Source organism: Schistocerca nitens, chromosome 7 (genome assembly GCF_023898315.1).
Source record: "Schistocerca nitens isolate TAMUIC-IGC-003100 chromosome 7, iqSchNite1.1, whole genome shotgun sequence".
In the NCBI taxonomy this organism is placed as follows: domain Eukaryota; kingdom Metazoa; phylum Arthropoda; class Insecta; order Orthoptera; family Acrididae; genus Schistocerca; species Schistocerca nitens.
Genome location: NC_064620.1, coordinates 220,352,888 through 220,377,632, shown reverse-complemented (window position 1 = coordinate 220,377,632; position 24,745 = coordinate 220,352,888). Strand labels below are relative to the sequence as shown.

Below are 24,745 nucleotides of genomic sequence, written 5' to 3'. Positions count from 1 at the left end.
TTCAAAGAACTAGGGGGAATTTCAGTGAAAAGCAGAAACAAATTACTAATTGGTACTTGTCTCCTGTACCACAGGGCAAATAACCCTTGATTGATAGTGAATTATTTCAAAGTGTTGATGATTTATGCTTCACGCCAAGTAGCCAGTGGTTAGCAGACCGTGTGGCAGTGAAAGCACCCTTCTCTAATAAAGGTCCTTCCGAGTGCTTATTGAAAAGATTTCACATTCGGTTTTGGTCAGACTCCTCAATAAACCAATGTGTTGGTTACAACAATAAACTAGCTGACTAAAAGTAACAACTTGCTACTTCAACATATGTCTCGCAAACTCCACGAAAAATACCAACCAAGGAGAGCTCCTACGTCTCAACCCCGCTATAAAGGTTGATAGACAAGCTAACTAAAACCTTATTGTTTTTAACGTCCTGATTTCGCCACGCAGATAACACTGAAGCCAAAAGAACGAATTTGGTCCAGAGAAACTGTGCCGGGATGCGACAAGCCTTCCAGGGCAATTCTTCAGATGTTCTGAGTGAATTATACTTCCTTAGCGTTCTTTTCAGTCATTCAGAATTTGTCACTGTTAGATTTCTGCCACAGTTCCATCTTGTTTAATATTGTATCAATCCGATGTATGAATATGCTTTCTGTGAAACTTGTTAGATAATTCTCTAGATGCAAGTGTACAATTCTCCAGCCCATTTCTGTGCAATAAACCGTTCAGGAGGAATGTGGAAGCTTATATGTGCCTGCCTTCCTGTTGTCAAGTGTCCTGTTACCGGATGAACTAAAAACAGTGTCTATATTATTCTTATAAACACTTAATTTCACATCTGGTGACGTAGATGAAAATGAATATACAGTGATAGCTCAGATCTGTGCCAGAGCAGGACTCGAACCCGGATTTCCCGCTCATCGCGAACTGCCGCCTCAACCGCTGAGCTATCCGAAGACGTCTACAGTTCAATCCTTCATTGTTCCCGATGTTTCCGCATAAGATTTCGGAATACTACTACGAGAGATTCTCCCGTGGGAGATACGGGAATAGCATCACTGGGGCATGTGGAGGTTTTAGCCACTTAGGGCGTCGTTCGGTAATGTATTGCTCGCTTCATTTACTGCCACAATGCGATATTCAATTTATGATACACATAACTTCGGGTTCAGTTTGATCATTTTAAATGCGTTGTTAAAGTACCTATTATGAAACTAACAATTGTGGCTGTGGTTCTGTCACATCCAACTCGTCTATAAAACGAAATATTTAGGGATATAGCCTGTAAAGAATGTGGGAGTTGTTAACTGTGGTAAAGTGTGTGTAGTATTCATTTTAATTAAAATAACTTGAGAACATAAATATAACCTAAAACAATTTGTGCAGTGGACTAAACCCAAGGAATCAAATAACTATAAGTAAAGCCTTCATGTGTGTATTACGTTTTTATTATGAAATTATTCCAGATACCTCGTCACATTCAGCGCTTACCCATTTCGACCTTTTTTCTGTCTTGCTGCAGAACTCCCCCCCCCCCCCCCCAAATACAATCAAGTATTACGAAGAACTGTACTATCTGATGATTAGACTTCCAGGTGCCTTGAATCCAGTGATGCGATAACAAAAATTCTACCTTCACGAAACTGATTGCTGCTGTACCTGAAAATCTTCAACTATGAAACAATTTTTATAGAGTTTTTGTTACAAGATTGTGAAATTGTGATGTTTTAAAAAGTTGTTGCTTTTGTAAAAGTTATTGCTATTATAAAACTATTTTTGTAATCTAATAAACTGCAAACTCAAAACACAGATCGATAGAGCCGAAGCTAAATGTATAACAATGTTCATTTTTCATCTGCACAGTGTGTATTTTTCTGAATGACGTCAGCCTTGGCAAGAACTTGTATCTCGTAACGTTCCAAGCATGAGCGTAATCAGAGTAAGAGTAAGAACACGGAATTACGTCCAGAGCTAATTACAGTCAACAAAAGGAGAGAGATCACGCTTTCGTCGAAAGTGTATAGAAAATGGATAATTCTATGATTTAAACATGAACGTTAAAACCCATGTGATGAGTACAAAATTATTAAACGATCCTTGGCCACAGCCGAAAATGCGCAACACTTGAAGACAATGAACCACCGAAGAATACAAAAATCACCCGACCAGTAAAAATTTCTGTTGCACTGTTTCTTCCCAAATTATTTTTACCATCTGCAACACACCCGCTACTTGGTATAAATTGCGCTCAGCTGAAAATTTTACTGGATAGGTGAGAATATAGTAACCTTACAGGCATTACATTGCGAATTCAGCGCATCAGGAAGGCCTGCAGTGATATCAGCTTATCTCATCGTATTTTCATTAATTTCACCCTCATCATTTATTCATTTCATTTCAGTGCTTTTAATTCGAATCATAGACTAATGGAATGCGGTCGAATTGAATCAGGAGATAATGAGAGAAGTAAATTAGGAAATGAGATACTTAAAAGTAATTGTTGAGTTTTGCTATTCGGGTATCAAAACAAATGGCCGAAATAGAGAGGATGTGAAATACAGACTGGCAATGGCAAGAAAAGTATTTATGAAGAAGATAAATTTGATAACATTGAAACTAAATTTACGGATTAGGAAATTTTGTGAAAACATTTATCTAGAGTGTAGGTTTTTTAAGGTGTGGTGCTATAAAAGAAAGCTGCAGATGGGACTGGTAGCTCGGATAGTCAATGAGGTGGTAAAATAAAATTTCAGAGCAGCCAAAATTCGCATACAACTTTCCTTTATTACCAGTTTCACTCGCCAGTCACGGGAATTTTCATAAATTTAGCTGGCAACATCCAAGTTAAATGCATGTGGCTGTATACACGGTAGACGAGAGGCTGCTGGCTATCAGAATTTTGAAGATGCTTGTGTCTTGAAATATTACTTTAGTAGTCAACTGAAATATGTACCGTTCTATAAGGAACCACGGTTTCAGTGGTATACCCTTGAAATTTCCAACTTGATGGGGAAAACATATATCTATAACATTTTATGGAATCAAATTAATACTTATTCTGTGTAAGTATTCTAAAGAAAAATCTTATAATATGGCGGGCAAAAAAGAAGAAGAATCGCTCTTCTGCTGTTTAGAGCTGTTTAGCTCACTGTCTTTTCAGATGTTTTCAGCGCAACATGTAAGTTTAACTCTGTATGCTAAATTAATTGAATTATTGCAGTTAACGTCTGACATATTGCCGTGTCAATTACTTTAATCCTTTCCTGTGACCTGTCTGATTTCTTTTCAGACAAATAATATTCATTGCGTTTTTAAAGTTTTATTTCAGGCTTCAAATAAGAGAGGCTGGTGACGAATCGTTGGACGGCGGACGACAGAATACCAACCGCGTTCTCTCCTTACTTATTTCTTTAAATTAAATTGAAGTGACCTGAGATATTTTGTAACGACCAGTCTCCACTAGTCATATAATACATTTTTCGTGAGAATTGTAATAAGTCTATCGCTGCCCCGACGTCTAACAAGCACGTTAAGCTATTTGCTCACTCGTCTGATGTAAAGCCATAAGAAGAGGGAGCCTTTGAGGTAAAAATTATTAAATGTATGTTACGTACCTCTTTCGTACTGCAGCATAAGGTGTAATAAGTAATACTCTGATCTCTGTTTTCAATTTGTCTGTCTTTCATGCATTAAGTACCAAAGCTAGAAATTAAAAGAGTAACGCCACAGTCTGACGATCGAAGCCGGTAATGAAGAAAAGTTGTAATCGACTTGTAGCTGCTCCACAATTCTGTGACCTATCTGAATTCTTCTGAGACAAATAATATTCATTGTGTTAAAAGTTTTACTTCAGGCTTCAAATAAGACAGGTTGGTGTCGAACCGTTGGACGGCGAACGACAGAATACTAATCGCGTTCTCTCCTTATTTATTTCTTTAAATTAAATTAAAGTAACCTGAGATATTTTGTACCGACCAGTCTCCACTAGCGTTATAATATATTTTTCGTAAGATTTGTAGTAAGTCGATCGCTGCCCCGCCATCTAACAAGCACTTTAAGCAAATTGCTCACTCGTCTGATGTAAAGCGATAAGGAGAGGGAGCCTTTGAGGTAAAAATTATTAAATGTATGTTACGTACCTCTTTCGTGCTGCATCATAAGGTGTAATAAGTAATACTCTGACCATTATTTTCAATTAGTCTGTCTTTTCATGCATTAAGTACCAAAGCTAAAAATTAAAAGAGTAACGCCACAGACTGACGATCGAAACCGGTAATGAAGAAAAGTTGTAGGCTACTTGTAGCTGCTCCACAATCCCTTGTAGGCGATATCTGATATCGCTAGCGAGGAGCTACTGAAACGAACGAATTGGGACGAAAACAGAAATTTGTTGCACAAGTTGACTAAAAGATGGGATCGGTGGATAAGACACAATCTGACGCGTTAAGGTATAGTCAGTTTGGTAACTGAAGAAAGTGGGAGGGGAGGGGGGGGGGGGAATTGTAGAGGCAGACAAAGGCTCGCAAATGAAAGTAAGTTGCATTAGTTATGCAGAGACGAAGAGTCTTGTACAAGATAGATCAGCATAGTGAGTGCCTCACGCCAGTCTTCGTACTGAAGACCACAAGAACACCAGATGAAAATATTAGGCAGTACAGTAAGTACTGTACAAAATGCGTACGCGTATAACTGATACATCAGTCTGATTAAAGAGGTATAGTCCGCTCCCGGTAGCTGAGTGGTCAGCGCGACAGACTGTCAATCTAAAGGGCCCGGGTTCGATTCCCGGCTGGGTCAGAGATTTTCTCCGCTCAGGGACTGGGTGTTCTGTTGTCCTAATCATCATTTCATCCCCATCGACGTGCAAGTCGCCGAAGTGGCGTCAAATCGAAAGACTTGCACCAGGCGAACGGTCTACCCGACGGGAGGCCCTCGTCACACGACATTTCATTTCAGAGAGGTATAATAGAGGAAGGGCGGGAAGAGCTGCCCACAGGAAGGCGTTACCACTGGAGCAGCGCAGAGGCCGCGGGTTTAAACGCTCCGAGCGTCCGCCAATGAAAAGAGACTCACCCAGGGACGAACGGATCGCTGCTCCATCGCTGCTGCAGTCAGGCGGAGGTAGCCCATTCAGGCGTCCAGTCGCAGACGGCGACCGCTCTCCGTAAGGGTTCCAAGACGGCCTGAGTCACAGCATCACAGCAGAGACGTGAGTACGTGCTTTTCTGCATCGCCTCTTATACTAATGCCACTATGTTCCATGCCATCGACACTATCTGTTATCATTCCGTTTTTGCTTGAGATGCCGTCTTTAATAAGCTTGCAATAACTTTTAAATGTAGAAATGTTTAAATTTCAAATCATTTTTATCTAATGAAGTGTAACGCCGTATTGTTTTTGTTTTACTAAACATCGATAATAAATGCAAAAACTACTTTCGTTTCTGTGAAGCACAGTGGAACCTTGATCCATTAAATTTCGGGCGCGCAGACGCAAAATTTCTATTTCTTCTCCCAATATTTCAGCCAAATACCTTTCGGCCACTTTCAAAGAAAGCTGATAGTCTGAAGACAGACTAGCAACAGAAACGCTGATCGGCTAAAAAGAAGCATCATTCTTCTGACTGGTATGAAGTGACCCGCCACGAATTCCCCTCCTGTGTTAACCATTTCATCTCAGAGCAGCAGTTGCTACCTATGTCCTCCATTATTTGTCGCATGTTTTCCACTCTCTGTCTTCCTCTACAGGTTCTACCCTCTACGGCTCCGTCTAGTACAGTGGTCGTCAAACTGCGGTCCGCGGGCCGCATGCGGCCCAGATCACGTTTTCGTGCGAACCGCGACCCTCCTCGGCTTCGCACGGGTAGCATTAATTATTTACTTGTCTGGCGTAGCTGAGTTTTGTTTACGGAAACTGCGTAGAATTGTGATTAAAGTCGGGGAAGTAATTTGGTGATTGCAAACTATCCACCACTTTCATTTAACGCGCCACTTGCCGGGGTTCCGCAGCGCTAAAGGCGTGAGCGGCCTGCTAGCCAACAATGTGAGCCGTACATCAAACGCGCCGCGTGCCCACGGCCGCTCGTTTGTCGGCGGCGGGCTTGTCCAGCAGCCGTCTCATTGTTATCTTTGACGTGTCAGTGAGTCAGTCGTGAACTAAGTTTCGGTGCCCCTGAGCGTTCGTCACCTATTGAGTGTATTTGTGTTCATACTTGGGATATAATTATTAGTGGATTAAATAATGTCTGATGTACCCTCAAGAACAGTGACTAAGAGGAAAATATGTGAAGAGAAAAGAAGTTTCCAAGAAATATGGGAAGAAGAGTTTTGCTTTATAAGTGGACACAAAGAAGGGATACGATTGTGGGACTGAAGAGATACAATTTATTTCGCCACTACACAAGTAAGCACAATTCATTTACAGAAGCTTTTCCTTTGAGTTCAAATGAAAGAAAGGAAAAAATTGCTCATCTAAAATCTACCATTCGTCGTCAACAAAACGTTATGTTAGGAGCAGGTGGGCAAAGTGAGGCTATCACAAGAGCATCATATTCTGGCAAAAAATATGAAAGCTTTCATTGATTCTGAATTAGTGAAGCAATGTATGACCACTGTTTCTGAAACTTTGTTTCAAAATTTCTCCAGCAGGAAACAAATATCAGCTGAAATAAATAAGTTCACACTTTCATAATCAACCTGTCGACGTCGTATAGGAGATATTTCAAACTATATGTTTGAGGCAGTAATTAATACGGTCAAACTATGCAAATACTTCAGTCTTGCATGTGATTCCAGTACAGATTTAGGTTCGACGGCTCAGTTTTCATTATTTTTGCGTTACTGCTCAAATGATGGGGTAATAGAGGAAGATTTTTTAGCAATTATAATCATAAAAGTTCGCACAAAAGGATGTGATTTTTTGGATGCAATTAAAGAATTTGTAAAAAAAATGACTTATCTATGAGCAAATTAATATCAGTAATGTACAGATGGTTGTCTATCAGTGATGGGCGTCAACAGTGGTTTGATAGCACTGATTAAGAAGGAATGGAATTTGCCAAATTTACTCTCCACTCACTGCTTACTGCATCAAGAAAGTTTGGCATGTCAAATTTCAAATACCAAACTGAAGAATGTTATGGAAACAGTTATAAGCGTTATAAATTTCATTCGTGCCTGTGAACTTAATCACGGAAAATTTAAAGAACTTCTGCAGGAATTGCAAGCTTGTTACAGTGATGTTCTCCTACATACTGCTGTCAGATGGCTAAGCAAAGGAAAAGTGCTGGAACAGTTTGTCAATTTGAAGTTATTTTATTCTTACAACAAAGTGGCAAAAATTATCCTGAATTGATGATGATGAATGGTGGATACTTACAGCTTTTTTGACCGATATTACACAAAAATTCAACACACTTAACTTAGAATTACAAGGACCAAACAAGATGATTGGGCAAATGACTAACAAAATATTTGCATTTGAAGCCAAACTGCAATTATATGTAAATGAACTCAAAGTAAAAGATCTGTCTAATTTGCCAGTTGTTGCTATGCTCCGATCAGGCTTAACTATCGCCGAAACTATTTTCCAAAACATGAAAGAATAATTGGAAGCCTATTTGGAAGAAATAAAAAACAGATTTGCGGATGTTAAAAATATTCGAAGCTGTTTCATTCTCATAGAGAACCATTGGCATGTTGGACGTGATGATCTCAAATTATTCTGCCAATTTGTATTTCCTAAAACTAATTTGCTAAATGAAATAATCGAACTTCAGCATGACACGCAGCTTAAAGGTCTGTTTATAGAACATCGTGAAACACAACAGTACACTGAATTTTGGAAATGTGTGCCTAATAATTACAAAACTTTACGAGACTCTGCACAGTTGATTTTAACGTTATTTCCTTCAACTTACCTTTGTGAAGCTTCATTTTCAAAAATGAAGTACCTGAAAAATAAATATCGTAATCGGTTGTCCAGTCATTTAGAAGACGCAATGAGGATTGCATGCAGCCCAAAAGACACAGATATAGACGACACAGCCAAAAAAGTTCAACATCACAAGTCACATTAATGAAAAATTATATTTTTGTATTTACGTTTGTTTTGCAATTATAATGAATAAAAACCAGATTTAATAAGAGACATGTAGCTTTCTTATATAGACTGTTGCATGTGCAGAGCATCTGTCCTTTTCTTATTTTTTTACATTTCTTATTTATTTTTACATTTTTTGAAAGTGTGAGATTTATGCAATTATAATACAGTTTTTGTGGCCATTTGAATAATGTAATATAATATTTTAATAATACATCTATCTCATCTTCCATGAAAGTACTTTAAAATAAATTTCAGGAACAAGATACACTGATCCCAATTTGTTTTTGGCAGTGGCTGAAAATTACTAATGAGTCCTTCATATGCTGCTGCCTAGCTACATGAATATTGTAAGATTATGCAAGTCATATGAATTTTATTTTCACAGAGATAATTAAATTGGAATGAATTAGTCAGATGCACTGTATGCTTTTTTCTAGTTTATTGAAATTTGATCAGCTGTATATTATGCAGTTTTCAACACTCGTAAACATTGTGACAGTCATTCTGTGGAAGTCTGTGAATGGCACATGTCATCATTGGCTCATGCTACCACAACGATTATTGCAGTCGGTCTCAACATTCGAGTCCTGTGAAGACTGGCTGATTGTTGACAACATGACACAACTACTGGTATGTCTCCTAAGAATACATCCCTCATAATCTTATAGTTTTCAAACGGGCAGATGGGTATTTAAGAATATTTTTCCCTGTATTGCAGAATTTCAGTGTCATAAACATGGCTTATTGCTGTCAGCAACTGCACAGAAATGTTATTTAGTGAAGGAGTCACATACATCCAACAGTTGCGAGTGGTTTGTTTCCGAAAGTACTATTTCATTTTAACAGGTGCTAATGTTTACAGTGCTGACAACAAATGGGTGCGTGTGCCTCGTACCAGTTATCTGCTATTGTATCAGTCTTAAATGAAAGTGCGTTGGATTCATGAATATGCATTACAGAGACGGTCATATACCGTACATAGTTTGTTAAAGGAAATAATTAGTCATTAGCTGTGTTTGTGTGTGTGTGTGTGTGTGTGTGTGTGTGTGTGTGTGTGTGTGTGTGCGTGTTTACCCTCCACTTCTCCTCGTAAACCTTCGGATCGATTTCAACCACACTGATACAAATATTATTTTCAATCTGTAAAGAAATGTTGTGGGATAAGCAGTGGTACCCGTGGTCTAGGTTCAGTTTGCTTTCGGCTGCGGTGGGGCGAGGACGTCCGCTGCGCCCCGCCGTGCGCGACCGTGAGCGCTTGCTTGTGTTTACCTTCTCGCGGTGCGAGTTGTATTTGTTCCTAGTTCCATGCGACTATGGCACACACATGGCGCCACGATACGATCAAAATTACTTTCCAACCAGATCACGCGCGTCCTCGAGCCTATGAAATAGAACAGTTCATACGCGACGATCTACGTTTAGATCCGGCGACTGTCGTCGGAATACATTTTTCTATAACGGCGAGCGTGGTTTATGTTAAAATGACCAGTGCAGAGGTCTGCGCGACAGTGGTTTCTAAATACTCGAACTCCCTCAGATTCAAACATTCTGACGGGCATATCGGTGCAGTGACGGTTGATCATGCAGGCATGGGCCTAAGGAATGTAAGGGTTTTTGAGCTCCCCTTCGAGGTCCCAGAGGAAGTTGTCAAGGACGCCTTCCGACCATATGGCAATGTTATCAGCCACGTTGCAGAAAAGTGGCAAACTTTCTCGACGTATAAGGTCTACAATGGTGTGCGCCAAATTAAACTTGAGCTCAAGAAACATGTGCCGTCCTATTTGAACATCGGTGGCTGTCGTGCAATCATCGTGTACGACGGTCAACCGCGTACCTGTTCCGGATGTGGGCAGGAAGGCCATGTTCGATCGAGCTGCTTACAACTTAGAATTACGCAGATACCAGTGGGAGACTCCGTTTCCCCGACGGGGACGACAATCCTGCCCCTCACGTACGCTCAGACGACGATGCGCACCATAGTTGAGGACGAAACGGGCGATCAGACACATCCATCGACGTCAGAAGTACCAAGGGAAGAAGAGGAAGGACCCTCGGTGCCAACCCATATGTCGCCCCCTTCACAGCAACAACAGCAGCTACAGTCCCACGGACTCAAGACGCAACATAACATTCAGAACGCGATGGACGTGGACGCGAACATTGTCCCGACCGCGGCTTTCCTAGCGGAAGGTGATACGACGCTGGATTGCCTCCCACATTCGGATACGGATGTCCACGTTCGAAAGCAACGTTCGCCTCGACGACGCAGGCGACGTCGGTGGACCCCTTCTGACGATTGCCTCCTACACACAGCCGGTCAAGAAGGTGACATCTCATCAGACGGCATGGATGCTGCGCCTGCTGAGGATCTAAGTGGTGTAGACGGTTCACTTGCCCATACTACGAGTGCCCAGTTACTTCTTGCACCACAAACGCGGCAGGTCGTGTCGATGGATGGCGCTCCGTCTACCTCTACCAAAGACGACATACGTGAGAGAGATTTAGGTGCCGATCAGATACACAGCATCGTGTTGCACCCACTGTGGTCGGACGATGTTGAGGAACTTCCTGAAGAGGGCACGGGTGACAGGGGAGGGGGCGGCATTGGGGATGCCACTCCTAGCGTGAAAGACTCATAATTTGTATCGGGTTTGGTGGGTCCGGCATCTCTTGCGGTTAGCTTTGATTGCCATGGCGTCTACCCTAGGTGAAGAGACTAGGCAGCACACCTTTCGCCTTGCCACAATCAATATCAACGCGATAAGGGCACCACACAAACTGATAATGCTACAACGCATGCTTGACGCGGCGGACATCGACGTGGCCCTCTTACAGGAAGTATGTGTCGCTAGTTTCCCTGACTTCTACGGATATACCGCCCACATCTCCCACGCCTCTTCTACCGATTGTGGTGTGGCTGTTCTGCTACGGGACGGTTTGGCGGCTACGGACGTACTGTACTTACCGAGTGCAAGAGCCATGGCAGTAACTGTCAGCGGTGTACGACTCATCAACGTATATGCCCCTTCAGGATCAGGGAGACGGAGAGATCGGGCCTGCTTTTTTTCGGAAGATATTACGCGTCTATTTATGGGCCGCATAGACGATATGGTGATCGGAGGAGATTTTAACTGTACATTATCTCCGTCTGATCAGCAGCCACATCACGTCCCGTGTGCGGAATTGGAAATGCTAGTGCGTGACCTCCACCTGATTGACACGTGGCGCCACATCCATGGCCCAGCTCCTGGTTACACCCATTATACAAGCCATTCACCAAGTCGGTTAGACAGGATTTACGTCACAAGCACCCTTTCGACGGCGACGAGAGGAGCAGAGCTCTGGCCCACTGCATACACCGACCACACAGCCTATATTTGCACCATTGCCCTCCAACCTGCACGTGTGTGGCGCAGTAGGCCCCCCTGGAAACTGAACGTCGCCCATCTAGACGAGCCGGCATGTAAAGGTGCTGTCGAAGAGTCGTGGAACGCGTCCTTACAGCGTCGTGGTCGTTACCGATCGACCCTCAGTTGGTGGATTAAATGTGCGAAGCCTGCTCTTAGGCGCACCTTCATGGCTTACGGCCGGGAAGCAGCGGCATGGAGGAGGAGCACGGAAAACTTTTATTACACCGTCCTACGGGAATGTCTTGCTATGGAGCCCTCACCAGACAGGCAGATCATAGTCAATCGCGCGAAAGCGCAGCTCGTCTCCTTAGCACGCCATCATTTACAAGGCGCTGTTATACGGTCGCGTGCTCCAGACATGATACAATCAGGAAGGCCATCTATGCACCACGTGCTCCTAGAACGCAGGAGGCGCCGTAGGGCACTGGTAACCGACATGATAACGGACGACGGTCGACACGTGGTAGAACAAGCAGATATAGCAGAAGCCTTCTATGGGCATTACGCTCAACTTTATTCAGCAGTGCTCCCTGATATGGCGACGGTAGACACCGTTTCAGCACATGTCCACGGTACAGTTCCACCAGACATGGTACCGACTTTACTGGGAGAAGTGACAGAAGAGGAAGTGCTCGACGCCATTGGTAAAGGTGCTCCCCATAAATCACCGGGAAACGATGGATTACCATTAGAGTTCTATCGAGCCTTTAAACAACTGTTGCTACCGAGTTTGATTGAAATTTGCCAGGAATTGATGTCCCCGGGTATAACATTGCCTGCACCATTCTAGGAAGGTCTGATTGTCCCCATCCATAAGCCGAAGGGACGGAATCATGTCCGCGATTATCGTCCCTTAACGTTATTGAACAGCGACTTCAAGATCTTTCGAGGCTGCTATCAGAACGTATTCGCGGCACACTATTGTACCTCTTGTCCGGAGATCAGACGTCCTTGGGGGGACCCAACAACATCAGAACTGCGTTATGTCGTTACAGAGATCTCATCTCCCTTGCACGGGTGAGACGTTTGCCGGCAGCCCTCGCGTCTATCGACTTTAGCCAGGCTTTTGACCGTGTGGGCCACACTTTCCTCACGGCCGTTCTACGGCGCATGGAATACCCCGACCCCTTTATCACAGTGTTGACACGCCTACTACATGGTGCAACTTCTCGAGTTCTTGTTAATGGAAGACTGGCGGCACCCATGCCGATCCGCCGATCAATACGACAGGGATGTCCATTATCAACATTGTTATTTGCATTGGCCTTAGAATCTTTGTTGTGTGGTCTCCGAGACAGGCTCACTGGGATACAGTTCGGCGGCTCCATCTATCGTTGCACCGCATATGTGGATGATTTGATGATCGTCATACGTGGAGCTGACGACATGGCCGCGGCTTTGGACTGGATTGCAACCTACGGTACAGCTTCTGGTAGCCAAATCAACGTTGACAAGTCCGTCGCCTTGAGCATCGGGATTGGGCTACCGCAGGAACACATTGCCCCCTTACGCTTCAGTGACACTGTACGCTGCTTGGGCTTAGATTTCATGAACGACATGCGACACGCGACGACGCTCAATTATAGACGCCTTCTTAACCAAATTAGGGCCGGAATTGCAAATCAGCGCTTGCGATCCCTCAACATCGTTCTGCGGGCGTATTATGCCAATGTATACCTTGCGTCCCGCATACCGCACGTCGCCCAAACGCTACCCATTCCGAAGCACTTGGCTCGTAGCATTATGGCAGCGCTGGGATACTTCGTCACCGCTGGTATGTTACTGAAGATCAGATACGTATCTCTTACCCTCCCCAAGGAAAAAGGTGGTCTCGGCCTAGTTAACGTCCATGATAGAGCCATTGCCCTCTATGTTAGCTCACATTTATGTCTGCTGCGCCGTTGTCCTACGAGCCTCACGAGTCTGCTTCTGACGGCGCTACGACCTGCTTCACTAAGAGCGCCGGTGCCACTACAGGACATCACAGCGCCCCTCTTTTATATAGGACGTTCCTATTTAGAACAAAGTTATTGCAGTGTCGCGCTCACGACACCACAAATGGCCACAACTCGACGCCTATATCATGACATGCTGCAATGCCGCCCCCTAAATGTGGTCGAACTAAAATATCCTGACGTACGGTGGCGCGTGGTGTGGAAGACTGTACACGATGCCATGCTTGATTCCGATGTTGTTTCCCAATGGTACGTAGTCGTTAATGGGAAGCTGGTGACGCAAGAACGTCTCTACAATATCCACATGGCAGAATCTCCCAATTGTGTGGGTTGTAATACAGTAGATTCTGACGAGCACCGCCTCAGCTGTGGAGAGGCGGAACCGGTTTGGCACCTAGTGCGGCAGATGCTGGCTTATCTCTTGCGAGTTAGGGCGGAGCATATATCTGCACGCACGTTATTGTTTCCGGATGCGACATTTTACCCCAAGATTCGAACCAACTCTGTCACCTGGATACGTGGACATGCAGTCCATTACCTCTGTCGTGACGGACACTAGAATTTCCTTGACTTCTGGCTCTATTTGCAAGAAAGACATCATGCTATTTCCGGGCATACCAGATATCGACAGTGCTTCGCAAACTACCTATGGAGTGCCTTTCACAGCCCGCCGTGCAGCTGGAATGTTCCAGGCAGTGGCAGATGAGGTCAGAACGAACTGCAAACGAGCATATATTGAACAATCTTTATCAGTGGGCGCAGTCGCTGGGAAGCCTCACTACGACGTGGTAGCTTTCTTTTCATGTTATTTATGTTTCATATCTTCGATGGCGTCTTCATTCTGTTTTAGTTTTCCAGGCTTGATTAACTATGACTGTTCGCACATTGATATCTATATAAATAAAAAAAGATTTTAAAAAAAGTGGGCAGGAGACCTGCGTTCGAAACCAAATAAATACACAAGAACAAAATAAGAACAAAATGAACAACAAATAAAATACAATAAAGTATTATACTCTTTCCTTTCTCCTTTTATTTTTTATTTATTTATTTTTTTACATAAAGTTCAAAAAAGAAAAAAGAAAAAGAAAGCGCCGTGGTCCCGTGGTAAAAGAAAAAGGGGGGGTAGCGTCTTTGATTCATAATCAGAACGTCTTCGGTCCCGGGTTCGATCCCCGCCACTGCCTACACTTTTATAAATAATCAGCATTGGCGGCCGAAGACTTCCGGCATAAGAAGTCAGCCTCATTCTGCCAACGGCCTTGTCAAAGAGGGCGGAGGAGCGGATAGAGGTTCAGGGCACTGTCTTGTCCTAGGGGTGGGAAATTGCCCCCAAAGGCGGAAGAATCAGCAATGATCAACGACATGAGGATGCAGAAGGCAATGGAAACCACTGCATTAAAGACACGTAACGTGTATCCACAGGACATGTGGCCTGTAATTAAAGAAGTGTCATGATGATCTCTCCATTGGCAAAAGATTCCGGAATAGTACCCCATTCGGATCTTCGGGAGGGGATTGCCAAGGGGGAGGTTACCATGAGAAAAAGATTGAATAATCAACGAAAGGATAACGTTCTACGAGTCGGGGCGTGGAATGTCAGAAGCTTGAACGTGGTAGAGAAACTAGAAAATCTGAAAAGGGAAATGCAAAGGCTCAATCTAGATATGATAGGGGTCAGTGAAGTGAAGTGGAAGGAAGACAAGGATTTCTGGTCAGATGAGTGTCGGGTAATATCAACAGCAGCAGAAAATGGTATAACAGGTGTAGGATTCGTTATGAATAGGAAGGTAGGGCAGAGGGTGTGTTACTGTGAACAGTTCAGTGACCGGGTTGTTCTAATCAGAATCGACAGCAGACCAACATCGACAACGATAGTTCAGGTATACATGCCGACGTCGCAAGCTGAAGATGAACAGATAGACAAAGTGTATGAGGATATTGAAAGGGTAATGCAGTATGTAAAGGGGGACGAAAATCTAATAGTCATGGGCGACTGGAATGCAGTTGTAGGGGAAGGAGTAGAAGAAAAGGTTACAGGAGAATATGGGCTTGGGACAAGGAATGAAAGAGGAGAAAGACTAATTGAGTTCTGTAACAAGTTTCAGCTAGTAATAGCGAATACCGTGTTCAAGAATCACAAGAGGAGGAGGTATACTTGGAAAAGGCCGGGAGATACGGGAAGATTTCAATTAGATTACATCATGGTCAGACAGAGATTCCGAAATCAGATACTGGATTGTAAGGCGTACCCAGGAGCAGATATAGACTCAGATCACAATATGGTAGTGATGAAGAGTAGGCTGAAGTTCAAGACATTAGTCAGGAAGAATCAATACGCAAAGAAGTGGGATACGGAAGTACTAAGGAATGACGAGATACGTTTGAAGTTCTCTAACGCTATAGATACAGCAATAATGAACAGCGCAGTAGGCAGTACAGTTGAAGAGGAATGGACATCTCTAAAAAGGGCCATCACAGAAGTTTGGAAGGAAAACATAGGTACAAAGAAGGTAGCTGCGAAGAAACCGTGGGTAACAGAAGAAATACTTCAGTTGATTGATGAAAGGAGGAAGTACAAACATGTTCCGGGAAAATCAGGAATACAGAAATACAAGTCGCTGAGGAATGAAATAAATAGGAAATGCAGGGAAGCTAAGACGAAATGGCTGCAGGAAAAATGTGAAGACATTGAAAAAGATATGATTGTCGGAAGGACAGACACAGCATACAGGGAAGTCAAAACAACCTTTGATGACATTAAAAGCAACGGTGGTAACATTAAGAGTGCAACGGGAATTCCACTGTTAAATGCAGAGGAGAGAGCAGATGGGTGGAAAGAATACATTGAAAGCCTCTATGAGGGTGAAGATTTGTCTGATGTGATAGAAGAAGAAACAGGAGTCGATTTAGAAGAGATAGGGGATCCAGTATTAGAATCGGAATTTAAAAGTGCTTTGGAGGACTTACGGTCAAATAAGGCAGAAGGGATAGATAACATTCCATCAGAATTTCTAAAATCATTGGGGGAAGTGGCAACAAAACGACTATTCACGTTGGTGTGTAGAATATATGAGTCTGGCGATATACCATCTGACTTTCGGAAAAGCATCATCCACACAATTCCGAAGACGGCAAGAGCTGACAAGTGCGAGAATTATCGCACAATCAGCTTAACAGCTCATGCATCGAAGCTGCTTACAAGAATAATATACAGAAGAATGGAAAAGAAAATTGAGAATGCGCTAGGTGAAGATCAGTTTGGCTTTAGGAAAAGTAAAGGGACGAGAGAGGCAATTCTGACGTTACGGGTAATAATGGAAGCAAGGCTAAAGAAAAATCAAGACACTTTCATAGGATTTGTCGACCCGGAAAAAGCGTTCGACAATATAAAATGGTGCAAGCTGTTCGAGATTCTGAAAAAAGTAGGGGTAAGCTATAGGGAGAGACGGGTCATATACAATATGTACAACAACCAAGAGGGAATAATAAGAGTGGACGATCAAGAACGAAGTGCTCGTATTAAGAAGGGTGTAAGACAAGGCTGTAGCCTTTCGCCCCTACTCTTCAATCTGTACATCGAGGAAGCAATAATGGAAATAAATGAAAGGTTCAGGAGTGGAATTGAAATACAAAAATGGCTCTGAGCACTATGGGACTTAACAGCTATGGTCATCAGTCCCCTAGAACTTAGAACTACTTAAACCTAAGTAACCTAAGGACATCACACAACACTCAGCCATCACGAGGCAGAGAAAATCCCTGACCCCGCCGGGAATCGAACCCGGGAACCCGGGCGTGGGAAGCGAGAACGCTACCGCACGACCACGAGATGCGGGCTGAATTGAAATACAAGGTGAAAGCATATCAATGATACGATTCGCTGATGACATTGCTATCCTGAGTGAAAGTGAAGAAGAATTAAATGATCTGCTGAACGGAATGAACAGCCTAATGAGTACACAGTATGGTTTGAGAGTAAATCGGAGAAAGACCATGTTAATGAGAAGTAATAGAAATGAGAACAGCAAGAAACTTAACATCAGGATTGATGGTCACGAAGTCAATGAAGTTAAGGAATTCTGCTACCTTGGCAGTAAAATAACCAATGACGGACGGAGCAAGGAGGACATCAAAAGCAGACTCGCTATGGCAAAAAAGGCATTTCTGGCCAAGAGAAGTCTACTAATATCAAATACAGGTCTTAATTTGAGGAAGAAATTTCTGAGGATGTACGTCTGGAGTACAGCATTGTATGGTAGTGAAACATGGACTGTGGGAAAACCGGAACAAAATTGCCAGCTTGCGTCATTTGTGGCTGTACTAATAATTGTAATTATTGTCTAAAGTGTAAAGGAATCACATTTCATCCTTAAGTGGACTTGTTCAAGCGACATTTTCCTTTACATATATGAATTTTGGATGCGGTGTTTACTTCACTACGGTGGTCTTCTTTCTGTCATTTCACGTCAGATTTTTTATCAGTCCAACTCGAAAATCTCACTGGATGAATGTTGTGAAAAAGAAAGGTAGGAAACCGACCGAACGTAGCAAAATACGTTCTCAGCATTTTCGGGAAGGAGCATAAATCGAACACCAGTTTCCTCTGACCGTATTAAGGAAAATGCTGGATTTCTAAGGCAGCCATCTAGTCTCGCATAGTCTCCTTCGTTAGGCGAAATATGTAACAAAATAAAAGTTATATAATGAGGCGAAATGTGTCGTATTACTGGATGTAATATGGATTTAAGACCAGACGTTTGAAAACGGCTATGAGATGCTGTGTTATTGACGAAAGAACTTTAACGTTTTTTTAATTTGAAAACAACTGTTGTGTGCACATGACAGAAATTAAGAGCAAGAAGCAGTCATAAAGAATAGTCTGCTAATGGTTTAGGGCATCTAACGTGGGGACGCTTGCTTCAAAGCAACGTACAGCCTGTAGCGCCATGTGCCGTTATTACACCTCCACGAAAAGAAGTATCCACAAACTGTATCTGTGGCTTCGGAATTTGCAAGAGCCCACATGTATGAGAATTATCGCACAATCAGCTTAAGAGTTCATGCACCCAAGTTTACTGACAATAATATATACAGAAGAATGGAAAAGAAAATTGAGGATATGATAGGTGACGATCAGTTAGGCTTTGGAAAAAGTAAAGGCATCAGAGAGACAGCTCTGAAGTTGCAGTTGACAATGGCTGAAAGACTAAAGAAAAATCGAGACACGTTCACAGGATTTGTTGACCTGGAAAAAGCGTTCGACAGTGTAAAATGCTGCAAGATGTTCGAAATTCTGAGGGAAATAGGGGTAATCTATACGGATAGCAAGCTAATATACAACACGTAGAATGGGGAATAATAAGAGTGGAAAACCAAAAACGAAGTGCTCGGAATAAGAAGAATGTAAGACAGGGATGTAGTCTTCCGCCCCCACTGTTCGATCTGTACTCTGTACAGCGTAGAAGCAATGATGAAAATAAAAGAAAGGTTCAAGAGTGGTATCAGAACTGAAGGTGAAAGGATATCAATGATAAGATTCGTTGATGAAATTGCTATCATCCGTGGAAGTGAAGAAGAATCACAGGATCTGCTAAATAGAATGAACAGTACAATGAGTACAGAATATGCATTGAGAGCAAATAGAAGAAAGGCGAAAGTAATGAGAGGGAGCAGAAATGAGAACAGCGTAAAACTTAACATCAGGATTGGTAATCACGAAGTAGATGAAGTTAAGAAGTTCTGCTACCTAGGCAACAAAATTACTCATGACGGACAGAGAAACGAGGACGTAAAAAGCAGACTAGTACCAGCAGAAAGGTCATTCCTCACCAAAATAATTCTACTAGTATCAAACATAGACCTTAATTTGATCAATAAATTATTGAGAATTTTCCATTTGAGCACAGCATTGTATGATAGTGAAACATGAACTGTTGGGAAACAGGAAGAGAATAGAAATATTTGAGATCTAGCCTACAGAAGAATGTTGAAAATTAGGTGAACTGTTAAGACATCAGGAAATATCTTCCATGCTACTAGAGGGAGCTGTAGAGTTATAAACAGTAGAGGAAGACAGAGATCGGAATACATCCAGCAAGTAACTGAGGACATAGGTTGCAAGTGCTACTCTGATGAAGAGTTTGGCACAGGAGGGAATTCGTGGAGGGCGCATCAAAATCAAACCAGTCAGAGGAGTGATGACTAAAACAAATGTAGACGCTACTTAAGAACATTATACTTCGTTATAAAGTTAGGAGTGCTTCTCTTCACCACTTTTTTATAATTTTTTTTTAGTGTCTGCATTTTGTGTGAATTTTATGGATCCTCATGATTACTTTGTGAAAAAACATTACATGACGGAGGAAAACCCTTATCATTTCTGAGATTAGCTCATCAAAACACTCTAGTCTCACCTAAAAGTATTAAAAAAATTTTATAGCATAAATTCATAGTTCAGTGTTGTACTCGTAAGGGAAATTAACACAGGAGCACAGTACCAAAATCTCCTGACGAGATTACGGGAGGCAGTCAAGAAGATGCGTCGCAGAAGTTTTCCGCGGGAATGTTTGTCCTACACGGCAATAGCCTAGCTCATTCTGCACAAGAGACGGTCAAATATGCTGCTTCTTTGGGCTATCGGTTTTTTCCTCCTCCCCCTCCCGTGCCACGTATTCCATGTTCTATTGACATAGACACAGCGACTACCCTTTCCTCGGTGTGACAGTCTTCTGCAGAATGCTGAGGTAATTTTATAGATGAAACGTTTCCTGTACAGCCAAAATGCGGACTACTGCAACCAAGGTCTCCGCAACGTCATCCGTCGCTCGAAAAAAATGTCGCACACTGAGGGGTGAATGTGTAGAGCACTACCGCATCAAGAAGTTTCACGGTCGCAGCATGATTTTCTCGACGTGGTAATTAGAACACGATGACTACACCCCGTAATGTTTCGACACGCCAAGCTGCAATGATGCCTGGGCTTAGGTCGTCGGTCATTGATTTAATTGTAAATAAAATAAGAGTCTTCGATTCCGCCGCGGCAGCTATTAATGTTTCAGCAAAATGGTTGGACAGAGCAGGCCGGCTACGAGCCAAGACGAGCCGCCACGGCTGAATGCGACAGAATGTAGTAGAAGAAGCCGTGGAGGCGGGGAACGCCAGTTAACAAGTTGTGGATATTCCGAGCAAAAGAAAGGCGTAGAGAAGTTCAACACTCTTTTTATAAGCTCGCATGCTACAAGGTCCCTCGCCAGAAGGCGGAGTGCTCGCGCAGGCGGCGTTTCACAGTTGCTTCTTCGGCACTGCAAACCACCGACGGAAGGCGACCGATCTGGCTGCCCCAGCTCTCGTCGTAAGCGTAGATGAGTGTAACCGGCACGCCGAAGTGGATAAACTTCCCGAGTGAGTAACTGTTAACTTTTTTTTTTCGGCCGGCCGAAGTGGCCGTGCGGTTAAAGGCGCTGCAGTCTGGAACCGCAAGACCGCTACGGTCGCAGGTTCGAATCCTGCCTCGGGCATGGATGTTTGTAATGTCCTTAGGTTAGTTAGGTTTAACTAGTTCTAAGTTCTAGGGGACTAATGACCTCAGCAGTTGAGCCCCATAGTGCTCAGAGCCATTTGAACCAATTTTTTTTTTTTTTTTTTTTTTCGCTTTCGAAGCGCTTCGGGCTCAGTGAGCGGACTTTCGGACCACCTTGGGTGTCGCTTTCGTAAATGTAGTGTTACTCTGGTCGCTCAGTTGTCGATCTCGGTATTTCCATGCAGTGTCGTCTCTCTGGTGCCACAGATATGACGTAATCGCGAGACAGCTGGTTGGTTTTAGTATTCCTGTTTTGTGGTCGGTGTTCGAGTGTAAACATAAATAAAATATATAACGGGTTTACTTTGCAAAATAAAAACAATGTTCGGAAATAATCCAGGAAATTAAGAAACACTAATAGAGTGATTTCAGAGAAATTTTTTTTTCAAACTATCGTAGCCAAATGAAGAGTGAGGAATGGACAAATGGCGTATCAAAGTAACTATAGTTCAATTCTTTTATCTTGGCGGCTCGCGCATGCCCTCCCAGACGCGGGAGATTGCTGCGTTGCCAGTTGCACACGGCGCACGCGTCAAGAGAAGCAGCGCCATAGTATAGCATAGTTCGCAAGCTTGCGTTTAGGGGGGAGCGCGCAGTTCATGAAGTAGAGCCATCACGGCTGCATTAACCCTTTCGCTGCTACAAAGACGTGCTCCCTGCATTCCGCACTGTGCGCGATTTTGTCACTGCACTGCTCGCCTGTGCAGACACATGATGTTCCGACTGCTTTGACACTCTTATCATTCGATTCCACAAAAACTATTTGGCCCAAAAATTTGATTTTTACACATCTTCTTGACTGATACCTTCCCCCCATAAATGACTTAATTTTGTTTCGATGTTCAATGCAGTTATTATGCAGCATTAAATATAGTAAACCATTGCACGAAATTTTGAAGAGTTTGCAGATGTAAAAGTCCATAGAGTATACTTTCCGTATGGTCGATTTTAGCTGCCACAATGTTGAGAATGAAATGTAGACAGGATACCTAAATTTCATATAAAATTTACTGTATAACAATATCTCATTTAATTTAAGTACCACATAGGTGTCGTATGTAATATTGAGAAATATTCCATCTTTCGCGGGCACGTTTGGCTTTATTTTAAAGCACTTCAATCAATCAAAAGGAAGTAGACAAAATACATTAAACAAAACTGTGGACTTACAAAAACATTAGGACTTGAATATACCGTCTATCAGTGAAGTGCTCTGAGCTATGTCAAATATAATTTTTGTGTGTGGCACACACAAACAGCATTTATTTGCTAAAACACTGATCATCCGACACAAACGTTGAATATCGTGTTACCGCAGCACAAAACTACGAAAGGTGACTTGGCAATGGAGGAGACAAAATACTGTCCGCTGAAGATGCTTCAAAAGAGAGAAACGCGTCTGGTCTTAATAAGTCGCTTATTACAGTTGCAGAAGAGGAATATATTTCAATACCATAGGTAAAACTGCGACTGTGGAACAAAAACAAGAAAGAGAACATGAGTACCATTGTGTATGTAACCATACCTTTCATTGATTGAAGTGCTTTAAAATAAAGCCAAAAGCGCCTGGTGTAAATAAAACTTATAGAAGATAGCTCACTATGAAATCCAGTGGTCCATAAATCAATAGCTGAAGATAATCAAGCGACATATTCAAAAGATATTACCAATAATTTCCTTAATAAATTACAGCCATACACAAAATTCCTAACGTCTCTGGCCAGCCACATAGTACTAATAATATAAATAAATACATAATGCACAAAATTTTAAACATAACTTACAATACAAAATGTTGTGGTGAATTCACTGACTTATTTACAAATTAATGAATTATTTTCAGAAATGAAGTCAAAGTTCTCTCCATTGTCTTTCTAAAAAGTGTAGAAAAAAATTACAGCCATAATGAGGAACTCACAGTTCTTTTTATCACTGGTGTATTTATGTATGTATGTCTCTCACTTAAACCTTCTGCATCTACCATTTGCACTTAAACACTAACAGTCTCAGCTGGCTGTACCAGAGTCCACAACAGTTTACAGGTCCAACTGTCTCTACCAGAGTCCATCCCCATCCTACTCTCTGCAGCTAGTACCTCATCGTCAACAGACATCGAAAATAGGACACTAACATTAATTACACTTACACATGTAAGAAAAAAATCATTGAGCTATTTCTTTACACTGCACACGATAACAGATGTCCTATTAGTACACAATGACAAATTACTGTAACACAAATTATGTACATGGCAATTAGTTCCAAAATTTTCACATTTCTTGTAAAAAATACAAAAATATCATAAATCAAAAATTATTCTTGCTCACATTTTCAAATATTTACTTATTACTATTCCAAATTGTCACTTATTTACACGGAATCACTCAAAGGGAATGGAAATTATTTCCTATTACTCTGTATTTTAAGTTAATTCCTCATCTCAGTTTACTGAACTTCAAAGTCAAACTTCCTTAGTCACATTTGCGAAAGCCCAATTAGCATTTCTCAGAATTAGTGTCAAATCCATTTAGTATAGTCATATCTTTAGTCATTTTTATAATCGCTGTCCATTCCTTAGCGAAGATCTGTCGCTTTGTTAGCAAAACTTCTTTTTAGTTCTGCTCATATTCCTTATCAGTACAACGCAAAACTACTCTGAGCAAGAAATTTGCACTGATAACAAAATACTATTATCACTTCACCAGAAAATTCAGTAAATTACTTCAGCGTTAGTGTCACACATGCTACATAGTTTATTGACGTGTTGCCTAGCACACCAAGACGTTCTAACCTACAATCCTCTGCTTCTGTTTATCGTCCACCTTTATAATTTACACATGTCTGTAAGTTCAAATAATATAATTCCTTGTTAACTGGAGGAATGAAGCCACCAAAATGATTCTACTGCAAAAGCAGGCTCCCTAAACATTTCTTTCCTACTTCTTACATTCATCATTATTCCTCATTACTGTTGCATTAATCGTCGATTCATTATCTCGTATTCATCATTTTATTATTACTTCATTCCTTTGTTACCTCATTGTGTAGCTCTTTACTCGATTATTAACCACATTAACTAAGGAAGAAAACAACTGCCTTGCTTCTTGCCAAAATACTCACTTTATTGACTAGCTGTACACCAATAATATTACTTATCGTTGTGGCCTAAAAGACATAGCAAACTCTCTCTCTCATTACTTTTTAAACACTATCATAGACAATGGCTCTTTCAAATATTTTCCTTTTCTATTCAAGAATTTTAAGACATCTACACTATGATAAACTTTGACACATATTAACTTTCATAGACATTTACTCTGAGGATAAATACGCTATAAATGCTATAAATATCCTCTAGATGTTATTCCCTCCTTTTTTACTGTTGTTGGACAAATTCCTTACGTAATATCTGCTTACTGATTATTCCAGATCTTTACTACAAGGCAGTTAACTTTTGGGTAGCAGAACCCCGACTTTTGGGGAGCAGAACCACGACTTTTGGAGAGCAGGACCACTGATTTTTGGGGATCAGAACTCCTGATTTTTGGGGAACAGAACCCCTGTTACTGAAGTTATGTAACACCAAAATGTTTGCGGTTGAACCCAGACAGACAAAAACACAAAAAGTAGAAGAGCACAAACAGGATGGCAATAGAGTTGAGTGTCCCGGAATTCACATTTCGAAATGTTTTATAGTCTAA

The 24,745-nt window shown here is 42.0% G+C and overlaps 1 protein-coding gene across 4 annotated transcripts in view; it reads left to right on the top strand.

The window, feature by feature from the left end:
- Positions 1-5,076: 5,076 nt before the first annotated feature.
- LOC126194796 (lipase 3-like) overlaps positions 5,077-24,745 on the top strand; it is a 172,709-nt gene continuing 153,040 nt past the window's right edge. For 2 of the 4 annotated variants that reach the window (XM_049933103.1, XM_049933106.1), the window contains exon 1: positions 20,729-20,866. In XM_049933103.1, the coding sequence (XP_049789060.1) occupies positions 20,827-20,866 (40 nt within the window). In that variant the 5' untranslated portion in view covers positions 20,729-20,826. Of the gene's footprint in view, positions 5,208-20,728; positions 20,867-24,745 lie in introns of those variants that run through there. The other 2 variants (XM_049933104.1, XM_049933105.1) reach the window with 2 other exon arrangements.